Source organism: Apodemus sylvaticus, chromosome 1, assembly GCF_947179515.1.
Source record: "Apodemus sylvaticus chromosome 1, mApoSyl1.1, whole genome shotgun sequence".
Taxonomy (NCBI): Eukaryota; Metazoa; Chordata; class Mammalia; order Rodentia; family Muridae; genus Apodemus; species Apodemus sylvaticus.
The window spans coordinates 46,116,301-46,129,636 of record NC_067472.1 but is presented as its reverse complement, the minus strand read 5'-3'; the positions used below and the strand labels follow the sequence as shown (position 1 = coordinate 46,129,636).

The following is a 13,336-nucleotide window of genomic DNA, read 5'->3' as shown; positions in this document are numbered from 1 at the left end:
AGATTTTCTTTTGACAGACACACTATTAGACAACTTTTCTCTATTTGTAACAAATTATGAAGTGCAATTTTCACTTTGTAAAGTACATTTATTTAAAGGGTATATTAATACCCTTTAGTTCTGATATAGTTTTTCCTTCATCTTTGCTGGAAACCTCATTAACAACCGAACTGTTAATAAAAATTATAAAGCAACACTTAGATTTGGAGATGAGCCATGGATACCTCATATAATTGATTCTATTTATCAGAGACAATATTAGATATATTGAGCTTCATTATATAAATATGTTTGCTACCTTTTTAGCAGATTCTTAATCTGAGAGAAATATGGAGTATTGGGATCCTATTTTCTATATAGCATGTCTGTACTTCTCTGTACATTAAAAAGCAATGGAATAGTTTAATGACATATGTAAGCCTCTTGGTGCCACAGGCTAGTGTTAGGAGTTTGGGAGACTTCCTGAAATACGAGTTGGAATGAAGAGCCCTCGTATAGACACTTGGTATCACCGCAAATGATGCTTCGTTGTGCAAGGATCAAGTACACGCTGGGAAGTTATGCTTCTCTTCTCCGAGAGTTTTGCTGCTCAGCTCCTTCCTGCACACTGAAGCGGCTCCATCACTGCCCATAGGAGCAGCAGCAAATCCTTCATGTTCAAAGTGGCCAGGCAGGTGTCTGACCCGTTACAAGACTTGAGGAAAGGAAGATGGACAGGATAGATAAGCTTCTGGTAGAGTCTTTACAAGTCCATCCCCCCATCCTGCTACCTGGGGTGTGGACTAATGCTGCCAGCGCTCCTTTTGGAGTCTGCTAACTGTTCTTCACTCATTGTTTTCCTCTTAGGAACTGGTGAGAGTGGGAAAAGCACCTTCATCAAGCAGATGAGGATAATCCATGGGTCTGGCTACAGCGATGAAGACAGAAAGGGCTTCACAAAGCTGGTTTACCAAAATATATTCACGGCCATGCAAGCCATGATCAGAGCAATGGACACCCTGAGGATACAATACATGTGTGAGCAGAATAAGGTACCGAATAATGCATGCCTTCCTAGTGGGGTCAGTGAATGTCTTGGAACAAAAAAGGTTTGTGAAGTGATTTGGTCGAGTGCCAGAGTACTTGAGGCCCTTACTCAGCAGAGGAAGGGCTATTTGGGAGGCATGAGATGCATCCTGATAGTCCTGGTGCTCTTATTTCAGCCTGACCTTTTCTAGGAAATGGGCTTGTGGTATTTTGTAGTGGACAGAGACTGTGAAACTTGGACATTTATTTGTTACTTAGTATTGCTCATTTCAGGGACTGGAGAAAGAAGATGCCGGTTTTCCCTTTGAGTGGAGAGACCCATTGTTTGCCTCAGTGGGGAAATGATGCTACTGGTTTTACAGCATCTAGCTTTCCAAGAATTCTCAGTCTCAGGAAATAATTTTGCTTATAAAGCGCTGTAGACTGCTGAGAGAAATTGTTGGAGTTTGTGTTTGGGAGCTGTCCTTTCTCGGGAACTAAGTGACATTTTATAAAAGCATCTCTGGCTTCTCAGGGAGAAAAGTGCTGTCATGACATGAGCACACCAAGATGACGCTTGCTTTCTGCTGTCACTGGTCATTCATGATGCAAATCTCCTAATGATGAGGGGGAAAGACAAGAAGGGAGGAGGGGCCAAATGGAACTGCATATGCTACGTTGGAACAGGTTAGAATTTGTTTTGAATCCAGATTAGTAATGAGTTTAGCTAGTTCCCTGTAATTCCAGCTCCAGCTCCAGCTCCAGCTCCAGAGAGAGAGAGAGAGAGAGAGAGAGAGAGAGAGAGAGAGAGAGAGAGAGTGAGAGAGAGATCTTGAATTGAAGGCCAGCCTAAACTATGTAAGAACACCCTGACAGAATCTATTTAAGAGCAATGTTAGGAACTTGCAGCCCCACAGGAGGAACAACAATATGAACCAACCAGTACCCCCAGAGCTCCCAGGGACTAAACCAACCAAAGAGTACACATGAAGGGACCCATGGCTCCAAATGCATATGCAACAGAGGATGGCCTTGTTGGACATCGAAGGTAGGAGAGGCCCTTGGTCCTGAGAAGGCTTGATGCCCCAGTATAAGGGAATGCCAGAACAGGGAAGCGGGAGTGGGGGGATTGGTGAGTGGGGGGAGGATGGAATAGGGTGTTTTCAGAGGGGAAACCAGGAAAGGGGATACCATTTGATATGTAAATAAAGAAAACATCTAATGAAACAAAAGAGCAACGTTGCTGCTAACATCGCACAGCTGTATGGATAATTTTATCAAGAACTGCAGCATCTCTATGCTCATGTGTATCTTCTATATATGACTGAGAAAATTGCAAAGCAAATAAGGAATTTAAATTTTTATGCCCTGGCAGTTCTTTCTTTAGGACACAGTATGCACCAGATGGTATAGACGTTCACTTTGCTGTCACAGCTCACTTACCATCACTTCCTTCGAAAGCCATCCGAAGGACCATGTCTTGACTACAGGTTCACCTTCCGACAGCCATGCTGGAAGCCTGTGGGCTGAGCTAATATGCAGGAAAGTGTGATGTACAAGCTAAGCTACTTCTCAGGTTGTAGACATGACTGTGATGATCTGCACACCAATTGCTTTTCAGTACATGTGTTACCTTTGTACTTGAGGGCCCTAGGCCACCAATGTACATAGCATCCTAAAAACAGGATTTCCGAGATTTCAGCTGCTTTTAGAGAGGAATCAAGGTAGAAATGGCCTCCTGATAACTTCCTTCATCTGCTTTCCATGGCTGTAAGCTGCAGTTTCTTTGCTGGTCATGGTAGGCTAGCTGGCTGAAGCTTGGACTTCTGGGAAGGACAGAAGAGTATAAACAGAACAGTAGATGAGGGCTCAAGTGGAAACCAGTTTTGCTTCCCTTAGTGATGTGTGTTTGTGAAACATAATCATGTTTGGTAGTCAAGAATTCTGGTTTCAGTTTTTCTTTGGTTTTCCTTCATGGTCTCTTAAAGGCTCTCTGAGCTTATATTCTAAACAAGAAGATTTTTATGGGCTCTGACATTCTGTCACCTCTCCTGCTTGCTCAGGTCTCCATTTTTTTCCCATAGGCCATCTCTGTGTGCCTGGTTGTCTGCACTCATTTCCTGGAGCTGCAGTAACAAAGTACCTTAATCAGGGCCTGCAAACAAGATTATTCTCTCATTATTCTGGATGGTAAAAATCAAGGTTAATTGGTACCAACTGAAGGCACTGGGAGGAAATCAATTTTCTGTTTCTCACTTAAGAGTTTGCTTGCTAGAAAGTTCGTCGCCTGTGTGGATGTTACACCAGTTTCTGTGTGTCGGCACATCATTCCCTGTGTTTCTTTGTGCTTATATAGTGGCATCCTCTGAGTCTGTGTTCAAATTTGCCTCTTAAAAGGCCACCACTAATCAAGGATGACCTTAATTACTTCCTAGTGACACCATTTCCAAATAAGACTGCGCTTTGAAGTTCTAGATAAGCATGATGTTTAGTAGCAATGCTATTTAACCATACAGTCTTCCCATTGGTAGATTCATGTCTACTGTGTGTGTAGAATATGTGAGCAAAATAAATGCTTTCCAAATTAAATTTCCTAAGTGGTGTAGATTAATATTGGGCAAACTCAAAAGCAAAATTGGACTTTGTGTTTATTATTTGTATAGGTCATTTTCTTTCATCCGTTCCTTATTGTTTTTTCTGTTGACTGTTATTAATTCTGTTGCCCTTCTCTGTGGGATAGTCCTGGATTCAAATATGAAATTGGAATAGAGTACCATGCTTCAGACATAAAGTGACAAACTGATTAGACGGGTGTGGTGGTACCAGCCTGTGAGCCCAGCACTTGGGAAGCGGAAGTGAGGGGGCTGCTGGGCAAGACCCAGCCGAGCGGCAGCTACAGAATTCCCTAAGGCAAGAGGCAAAAAAAGGAAAGTACGCAGATGCCTTGCGCTAGCTCCTCTACAGAACACTGGGTAACTTGAAATAATCGCTAGGTTAAGCCACATACAACGAAAACCTTAGTTAGCTTTTATTTCACAGTAATGAAATCTTTCCTTCATTTCTTATTGATGAATATTCATCTTTATTTTCCATTTCTTGGTGTGTGTGTGTGTGTGTGAGAGAGAGAGAGAGAGAGAGAGAGAGAGAGAGAGAGAGAGAGAGATGCTTAAAAGTATATAGAAGGGAACTAATGGTTACTTCGAAAGCTTTCAAGTGCTAGTGAACCTCAGATTTGTTAAAATCTTTGTTTAGTTCTTGAAAGATTGCTTCTTAACGAAATTTAGATCCCTATTTTCTTCTTTTTTATCCAATTGTTTTTGAAATTAAGACACAGCTTTGATTATTTTCTTTTGTTCTTTTCCTTCCTTCCTTCTTCCCTTCCTTCCTTCTTTTCTTCTTTCCTTCCTCCCTCCCTCCCTTCCTTCCTTCTTTCCTTCCTGTCTGTCTTAGTTAGGGTCATTACTGTGAAGAGACACCATGACTAAGGCAACTCTTCTGTGGACGTTTAATTAGGACTGACTCACAGCTTCAGAGGTTCAGCCCATTATCACCAAGGCAGGAGCATGGCAGCATCCAGGCAGGCCTGGTGCAGGAGGAGCTGAGAGTTCCACATCTTCATCTGAAGGCCACCGGGTGAAAACTGACTCAAAGGTGCTTAGGAGGAAGGTCTCGTTGCCTGGCTCCACAATGACACACTTTCTTCAACAAGGCCACACCTCCTAAAATAGTACCACTCCCTGGGCCAAGCTTACCCAAACTACCAATCTCCCCTCTCTCCCTCTCCCTCTCCCTCCCTCTCCCTCTCCCTCCCTCTCTCTCTCTCTCTCTCCTTTCTTTCTTTCTTTCTTTCTTTCTTTCTTTCTTTCTTTCTTTCTTTCTTTCTTTCTTTCTTTCTTTCTTTCTTTCTTTTTTCTTTCTCTCTCTTTCTTTCCTTTCTTTCTTCCTTTGATTTTCAAGACAGGATTTCTCTGTGTAACCACTCTGGCTGTCTTGAAACTTACTCTAAATCAGACTGGCCTTGAACTCACAGAAATCTACCTGCCTCTGCCTCTGCCTCCTGAGTGCTAGGATTAAAGGTATGGAGCACCATGGCCTGCTTGGATTAATTTCTTAAACATCACATATTTATTTTTAAGGACACAATTCACATGTATTTGCTCACTCTGTTGATAGGCCCTGACTTTTATAAATGATTCTCAATTGTGTTTTATAAACATGTTATAAGAATGTATGACTCCCATAGTAAACAGTACAAAGGCATCTCATTCTCCTCAGGGCTTTTAACTGAAACTTAAGGAGCTTCATGTGTTGTACTGCCTGTGGCACTGTGAGTATGGAAGTCATCCTTGCAGATCATCTTGACAGGAAGCAAATGTTCCCATTCTCTGAGGTTTTCAGATCTGAATGGATAAGTAGAAACTGATCCTCCCAAAAGCAACTATTTAACTTGTCAAGACCCTTGTGTTTCTTTATGTGGTACTTCCTCAGAAAAGGGAAGGTTGCTGCACTTCCTGGAATCCAGTCTCAGAAGCTCCCCAGCCCTCTGGCTTACAGGGACTGTGCGATGTGCCAGGTTTATGTAACTTTCCTACAGGGAGAACTCATCACAGCAATACATAAATAACAAGTTGTAAAAGAGTTAATAACTAAGCAGTGTGGGGAAACTCAGAAATCTGTGGAAATTCCCAAATATGGAAACAAACACATACACCCTATGAAATGGAACATAGAGATTCATCAATAATAAATGAAAATTTTCGTCACTGTGAAGTAAAAGGCAATTAAGGTTTTCTTTGTCTTTGGTTTAACTGAGCAATTGTTTCAGCAAGTAAAAATTTCAGATACACAATCTAGACACAATGTCTCTACAGGTGGAAGCCATGAGTGTCCCACTCTGACTGGAAGCAATTGCTGAACTCCAAACCTCTTTAACGTTCCCCAAAGACTTTTGACAACAAACACATGTACATGCACATACAATGTACACACACACACACACACATCTGTGTGACTTCCAGCTTGAGTTCCAGGCCTCAGATCCTAAGAAATGACTAGAAGCTTGTGGTAGGAAGTCAGGCACAGCTAAAGGAACACAGTCAATTTATGTCACATTTTAGAAGGACAGTTTCTCAGGGCTTAGGGTATTTTAAGATCTTTATTTTCTAATTTCTAAAACATCTGTTTAAATATGTTTTTCTGTCCTACTTCCTCATCCAGTTTGAAAAGTTGGGTTCTGCAAACCTTTGGGAACAGCCAGACCAGTGTTCTGACTTGGGCTGTGGCCCAGGATTGCTGGTTTTCAGTTAAATGTTAACCCCAGGGCCCAGCTTCCCATGTCCCCTTGGATATTAAAAGCCACGGTATACTTTTACTGAGAACTTGGAGTTCTACCTGGTGTCATGGTAAGAACAACAAATTCTCCACTGGAATTCCAGGCAGAGGTTTAGATTAAACCATGCATGCTTTCCCTAGGATGAACATGGATGTTGCCTGAAATATGTGAGTTTGGGCAATAAGATAATAGCAACTGGTTTTCTCTGTGATTCCATCACAACTAAACCTCACAGCTATTTTAAGTCTGATTGGTGAATGAGGATATATGAGGGCCTGTGGTGGTGTGAATAGGTGTGACCCCATAGACTCCTATGTTTGAAAGCTTGGCTGGAAGGAGTAGCATGGTTAGGAAGTATGGCCTTATTGGAGAGGTATGACCTTGTTAGAGGAAGTGTGTCACTCTGGAGGCAGGGTGTTAAGGTACTAAATGCTCAAGCAATGCCCAATGTGAAATACATCCAGTGTCCTTCTGCTACCTTAGGATCAAGATGTAGAACTCTTGGCTCCTCCAGCACCATGTCCGCCTGCACGCTGCCATACTTCCTACCATGATGATAATGGACTAAACCTCTGAAAGTGTCAGACAGCCCCAATTAAATGGTTTCTTTTATAAGAATTACTGCGGACATGGTGTCTCTTCACAACTGTGAAACCTCAACTAAGACAGGGCCAATGATGAGCAACAACGTTGGCTTGAATGTTGGAACATTAATCTACATAATGTAGAATACATTAGTTCCCCCCCCTTTTTTAAATTAGGTATAGTCTTTATTTACATTTCAAATGTTGTCCCCTTTCCTGGTTCCCCTCCCCCGAAAATCCCATAAGCCATCTCCCCTTCTCCAATCAGCTCTCTCCCGTTTCCCTGTCCTGGTATTCCTCTACATTATGACATCAAGTCTTTCCAGGACCAAGGGCCTTTCCCCCCTTTGGTGTCTAACAAGACTGTCCTAGGGTCCTTTGTAGAAGGGAGGGAAAAAAGCCACAGAAGGAGGTACAAAGACAAAAGGTTGAGCAGAGTCTGAGGGAAAGACATTAGTTCCTTCTATGAAGTTGTCTTAAAATACTTTGATAACCTGGTTACAATGATCAAACTAGCGTGGGAGATGATAATTATATAATTTAAATCTGATTTATTATCATCCCAATCATGAAGGAGAACATGTGAATTTCTCTCACTATTGAATGATGTTTGATGAAAATAGCAGTGACCATGATGATTATAAAATCCGTGTTAACCGAAATCGCTTCACAGCTGCTTCTCCTGCAGAGCTGTTATGCTTGGTGCTGGTGGGTGGTGGCAGCTGATGGTGAGTGGCGCTGATTTGTGGTGGGTAGGAGTGCTTTGTGATTGGTTGGTGGTGGTGGCTGGTGGTGACTGGTGGTGATTGGTAGTGGTTGGTGGTAGGTGGTAGCTGCTGTTGATTGGTCGGTGGTACTTGGTGGTGATAGGTATGTGGTGGTTGGTAGTGATTGGTGGGGAGGTTGATGGGTGGTGGTTTGTAGTGGTCGGTGGTTGGTGTTGATAGGTTTGTGGTGATTGGTAAGTGGTGGTGGGTAGTCGTGGGTGGTGGTGCATGGTGGCAGTTGGTGGGTGGTGGCTGCTGGTGGTTGGGCATCAGGGTCAGTGCTTTGCACAGGTCTGTCTTCGCTGAACTAGTGGTTTCACTGATAAACACAAGCCAAGGGCTAAATTCCTTGCTAAGGGTTGGTTTGGAGTCCTGCCCAGACTGAATTTAGAGGAACATATCTCAGGCAAAGACTCTAGAAAGCTTTCTTTCTGCATTAAAATCTTTCCTCAAGGCAATGGCATGGGGAGAGGTTGTTTCAAATGGAGCACAGTAGTCAATCCAAGGGAATCCAAGTATTGATAAACGGCGTCAGGTACAGTTTAGAACACTCTAAGCTAACATAAAATAATTTCCATATTTATCAATTGCTTTGTATTTTACCTAAATCAATTTTTAAAATATTTTGGCATGTTCTTTCTGTAATTAGCATAAAAGATGGGGATGCTTTTGTCTAACTTGGCAATTTATAACATCTGGTTAAAACCATTTGCCTGTGTGTGAGTGTACAGTTTATTAAGGACAGGAAGATGACTGACTCTCCTGAATTTTTTTTAAAAACACTTCTACTTTCCTAATCATTTATGTGAGTGGCTATTTATATTGTTCTGTTTTTATTTCTTTTGCTAAGAAAATACTCCCTGACCAGAGGCAATTTAGGGGAAAAGGGTTAATTTCAGCTCACAATTCCAGGTTTAGAGTCCACTGTACCAGGAAGTGAAGGAGGTGGGGACTTAGGATAGCTCCCCACAGCACAAGCACAGCCACGGGCAGTGAGGAGTAAATGAACAAACACTTACTACCAGGCAACTTTTGTCTTTTTTTTTTTTTTTTTTTTTTTGGATTTGGTTTTTTTGAGACAGGGTTTCTCTGTATAGCCCTGACTGTCCTGGAACTCACTCTGTAGACCAGGCTGGCCTCGAACTCAGAAATCCGCCTGTCTCTGCCTCCCAGAGTGCTGGGATTACAGGCGTGCGCCACCACCGCCTGGCTCAACTTTTGTCTTTTAACTGATGTATTTTGATGAAGAGTGATTAAGGAAAGACATTGGACATTGACCTCTGGCCTCCATCTGTATACATGCACACACACACACACACACACACACACCAACTCTGTAGAAAACAGCCTGTTTACAAGCTAGAAGGGAAACGTAATAGGAAATATAGTCTCTTGATGAACCATGTTTTAAAGGAATTGAGAAGTAAGACAAGGAAATGAAGCATGTGGTGAGCAAAATAATCCATGATGGGCAGTGCTGCTGTTGCCAGAGTGCCATCCCCATCCTGGACCGTGACAGACACAAGCATACGGTTACAGCGAGTCCAAGAAGACCCCGCTCACTCGCAGGGGCAGTCCTACCACAGAACAGAAGAACAGGGAGAAAAGAGGAAATGCAGGAGTGTTCCTCAGTTGACATGTCTCCTCCTGCATCTCCAGCTCCACGGGGACCTGTGCTTGGGGACCACGAATGCTCTGGTATACCCTGGCACTACCATGAGGGCGAGCTTATGCCAGGCACAGTATGCCAGATCCTGAATCTTCTCATGTGGATTCTGTCAGGTGACCTACTTTATAGGCTTTGAGGTTTATGGATGTGAAGTAACTTCTCCAAAGTCATCTGTCAGAGTGTCTTGATAGCCAGAAAGCTGCTTGTGACTGTACCCTGATCATGTCTCTCAAGTGTGTGTCAACGCCATTGGCAGCAGTGACTCATACACACACACACACACACACACACACACACACATACATACAGCTGATTGTGGAGAAAGCCAATGATGTGTCTCAAGACCTATCTATGTTCCAGACCACCTGGTGAATTTCTTCCTTACTAGCTGATATCTGACCGCCCTCCATGACTGTCTCTGCTGGGGATTCTACCAGAGTGCGAGGACCAGTGTATTCGCTGGATGCAGTCAGGGGACTGGGAAGCTTTCTGTGAAGTGGGGTGGTCATGGCTGAGTAAAGAATGCTCCTTTTTTGCTTGCTTGTTTGTTTGTTTTTTGTTTTCCTAAGAGAGAATTAAACTGGCTGGACATTGCTGGAGATTTATTTTGCAAACTGGAAAGATCAAAGCGTGACAATGAATTTTGAACCAGCGCCAGGGAAGATCAGCGTGGAAGAGTGTATTCGGACAGTGATCTGAAAGGGACTTGTTTTAGCTGGAGCATTCAAAGGCTTGCTTTTAAGAAAATGAGGCAGAACTGTACTATTTTAATAGAATAATCATTGGAATATAGCCAACATTCAGGTTTGCTTCCTGTTACTATAATAAAACATTTTAATCAAAACAAATTCGGGGAGGAAAGGGTTTGTTCCAGCTGACACTTCCAGGTAAGAGCCTATCACTGAAGGAAGTTAGAGCAGAAACTCCAGCAGTAATCGAGGAACCATAGAGGAATGCTGCTCACTGGTTCTTTCCCCCTTCCCCCTCCCCCTCCCGCCCAGTCCCAGGATCATGCTCCCTTAACTGTCTTAGTCAGCCCAGGCCCACCTGCCTAGGGATGCTGACACGCACAGCAGGCTGGTGATTTTGTCATATCAATATTTATCAATACATTCTCTACACCACAGGCTGATCTAAAGATGAGAAGATGGAAGATGAGAAGATGGAAGAGCCATCTTCCCAGGTGGCTCTAGGCTGGGTCAAGTTGACAATAAAGCACACAGAAGCACAGTAGGCATGAGAAAAGAAAGATGTAGGAAGATGCGTGGTAGGAAGTGACCGGAGCTGGGCGGGTGGCTTGCACTCAAGGCGGGAGAATCCCACGTTCTGCCTGATTTACGGCTTGAGTTCCAGGGCACTCTGAATAGCATGTGAGAACATGCTTTTAACAAACAACCCTAAGAAGAGGGCTGGAGATGTAGCTCAGTGTGGAGCACTTGATCAGGATACTCAGGGCCCTCGGTCCTGTCCTAGTACTAAAGCAAATATTTCTGTATTACATATTCTTGAAAGAATAAGCAATTGTGGAGACCATTAACTTCGGAGAGAGTGCCTGACAAACAGAGTAAGAAGGATAATCTCACTGTTAATTTTCAATTATATTCAAATTTCTCCTAAAATGTGAATTAAGTTTATCTCAGCAGCATGATACAAATCCCCTTACACTATTGCTTTCTTGTGTATTAAAAATACAAAGTAAATTTTAAGATAATCATCATTAGCTTAAAATTTAAGTGACTAAAATCCCTTTAATGGTTCAGCAGTGGCCCCAAGTTTGGATGATCTAATCAGGGTGTCCCATCATCCCAGAGCCTGTAACTCACAAGGGCCAGCAAATGGACCTGCCTGGGGAAGGTTTGCTCTGTCCTAGCTTTCACTGACACCCCCCCCCCCCCCCCGCAGCCTGCTCAGAGAGCATACTGGAAATCATTATTGTGCCTTTTTTTGTGACTATGAAGTTGGGTAACTTGGCCAAGTTACTGCCTCTCTCCAATCTTTCTTCCTTGTTTATAAACAAAGCTGCTGGAACAGTTGGTCTGAACTTTTCCTATTTAGGAAGCAGAAATTCCATCTTAGAGAATAGTACAATGAGAATAATCAGAATCCGTAAGATTAGGATCATCTTGCAAAGGTTCCTTTATCCTCTACTCCTTCTTGCTTAAAAAATTTTGATGAGAAAAAAAATGTCTGGTATCTGTCTTGGAGCTTGATTTCAAGTTTTCCAAGAAAACTTTTAAGAATATTTGTTCCAGGATTGAAGATCCAGAAATGAACCCACACACCTATGGCCACTTGATCCTCGACAAAGAGGCTGAAAACATCCAATGGAAAAAAGATAGCCTTTTCAACAAATGGTGCTGGTTCAACTGGAGGTCAGCATGCAGAAGAATGCGAATTGATCCATCCTTGTCTCCTTGTACTAAGCTCAAATCCAAATGGATCAAGGACCTCCACATAAAGCCAGACACTCTGAAGCTAATAGAAAAAAAACTGGGGAAGACCCTTGAGGACATCGGTACAGGGAGAAAGTTTCTGAACAGAACACCAATAGCGTATGCTCTAAGAGCAAGAATTGACAAATGGGACCTCATAAAATTACAAAGTTTCTGTAAGGCAAAGGACACCATCAAGAGGACAAATCGGCAACCAACAAATTGGGAAAAGATCTTCACCAATCCTACATCAGATAGAGGGCTAATATCCAATATATATAAAGAACTCAAGAAGTTAGACTCCAGAAAACCAAACAACCCTATTAAAAAATGGGGTACAGAGTTAAACAAAGAATTCTCACCTGAAGAACTTCGGATGGCGGAGAAGCATCTTAAAAAATGCTCAACTTCATTAGTCATTAGGGAAATGCAAATCAAAACAACCCTAAGATTTCATCTTACACCAGTCAGAATGGCTAAGATTAAAAATTCAGGAGACAGCAGGTGTTGGAGAGGGTGTGGAGAAAGAGGAACACTCCTCCACTGCTGGTGGGGTTGCAAATTGGTACAACCACTCTGGAAATCAGTCTGGCGGTTCCTCCGAAAACTGGGCACCTTACTTCCAGAAGATCCTGCTATACCACTCCTGGGCATATACCCAGAAGACTCCCCACCATGTAATAAGGATACATGTTCTACTATGTTCATAGCAGCCCTATTTGTAATTGCCAGATGCTGGAAAGAACCCAGGTATCCCTCAACAGAAGAGTGGATGCAAAAAATGTGGTATATCTACACAATGGAGTACTATTCAGCCATTAGAAACAATGAATTCATGAAATTCTTAGGCAAATGGATGGAGCTAGAGAATATCATATTAAGTGAGGTAACCCAGACTCAAAAGGTGAATCATGGTATGCACTCACTAATAAGTGGATATTAACCTAGAAAACTGGAATACCCAAAACATAATCCACACATCAAATGAGGTACAAGAAGAAAGGAGGAGTGGCCCCTGGTTCTGGAAAGACTCAGTGAAACAGTATTCAGCAAAACCAGAACGGGGAAGTGGGAAGGGGTGGGTGGGAGGACAGGGGAAGAGAAGGGGGCTTGCGGGACTTTCGGGGAGTGGGGGGGCTAGAAAAGGGGAAATCATTTGAAATGTAAATAAATTATATCGAATAATAAAAAAAAAATTAATTAAAAAAAAAAAAAAGAATATTTGTTCCGTATATTTTTACTTGGTGTGATTGGTCATTTTGCCTGTATGTATGTCTGTGCACTATGTGACTGACAGTAGTGCCCAAGGAGGCCAGAAGGTGGTAGATTGGTAGATCTCCTGGAACTGGAGTTAGAGTCAGTCGTGAACTGCCATGTGGGTGCTAGGAATCAAATCTGGGTCCTCTGGAAGAGAAGCCAGTGCTCTTGACTGAGGAGCAGGTCACTCCAATCCTGAGACATCTTGTTAATATGGCGAGAATCTGGCACTCCCTTAGCTTAGTGGGTTCTGAGAACATCCCTCCCCACATCACACAAACACCACACAC

The 13,336-nt window shown here is 42.7% G+C and overlaps 1 protein-coding gene across 1 annotated transcript in view; it reads left to right on the top strand.

The window, feature by feature from the left end:
* Gna14 (G protein subunit alpha 14) overlaps positions 1-13,336 on the top strand; it is a 178,500-nt gene that overhangs the window by 97,484 nt on the left and 67,680 nt on the right. Inside the window, exon 2 of the mRNA XM_052188756.1 lies at positions 847-1,031. Within this exon, the coding sequence (XP_052044716.1) occupies positions 847-1,031 (185 nt within the window). The remainder of the gene's footprint in view (positions 1-846; positions 1,032-13,336) is intronic.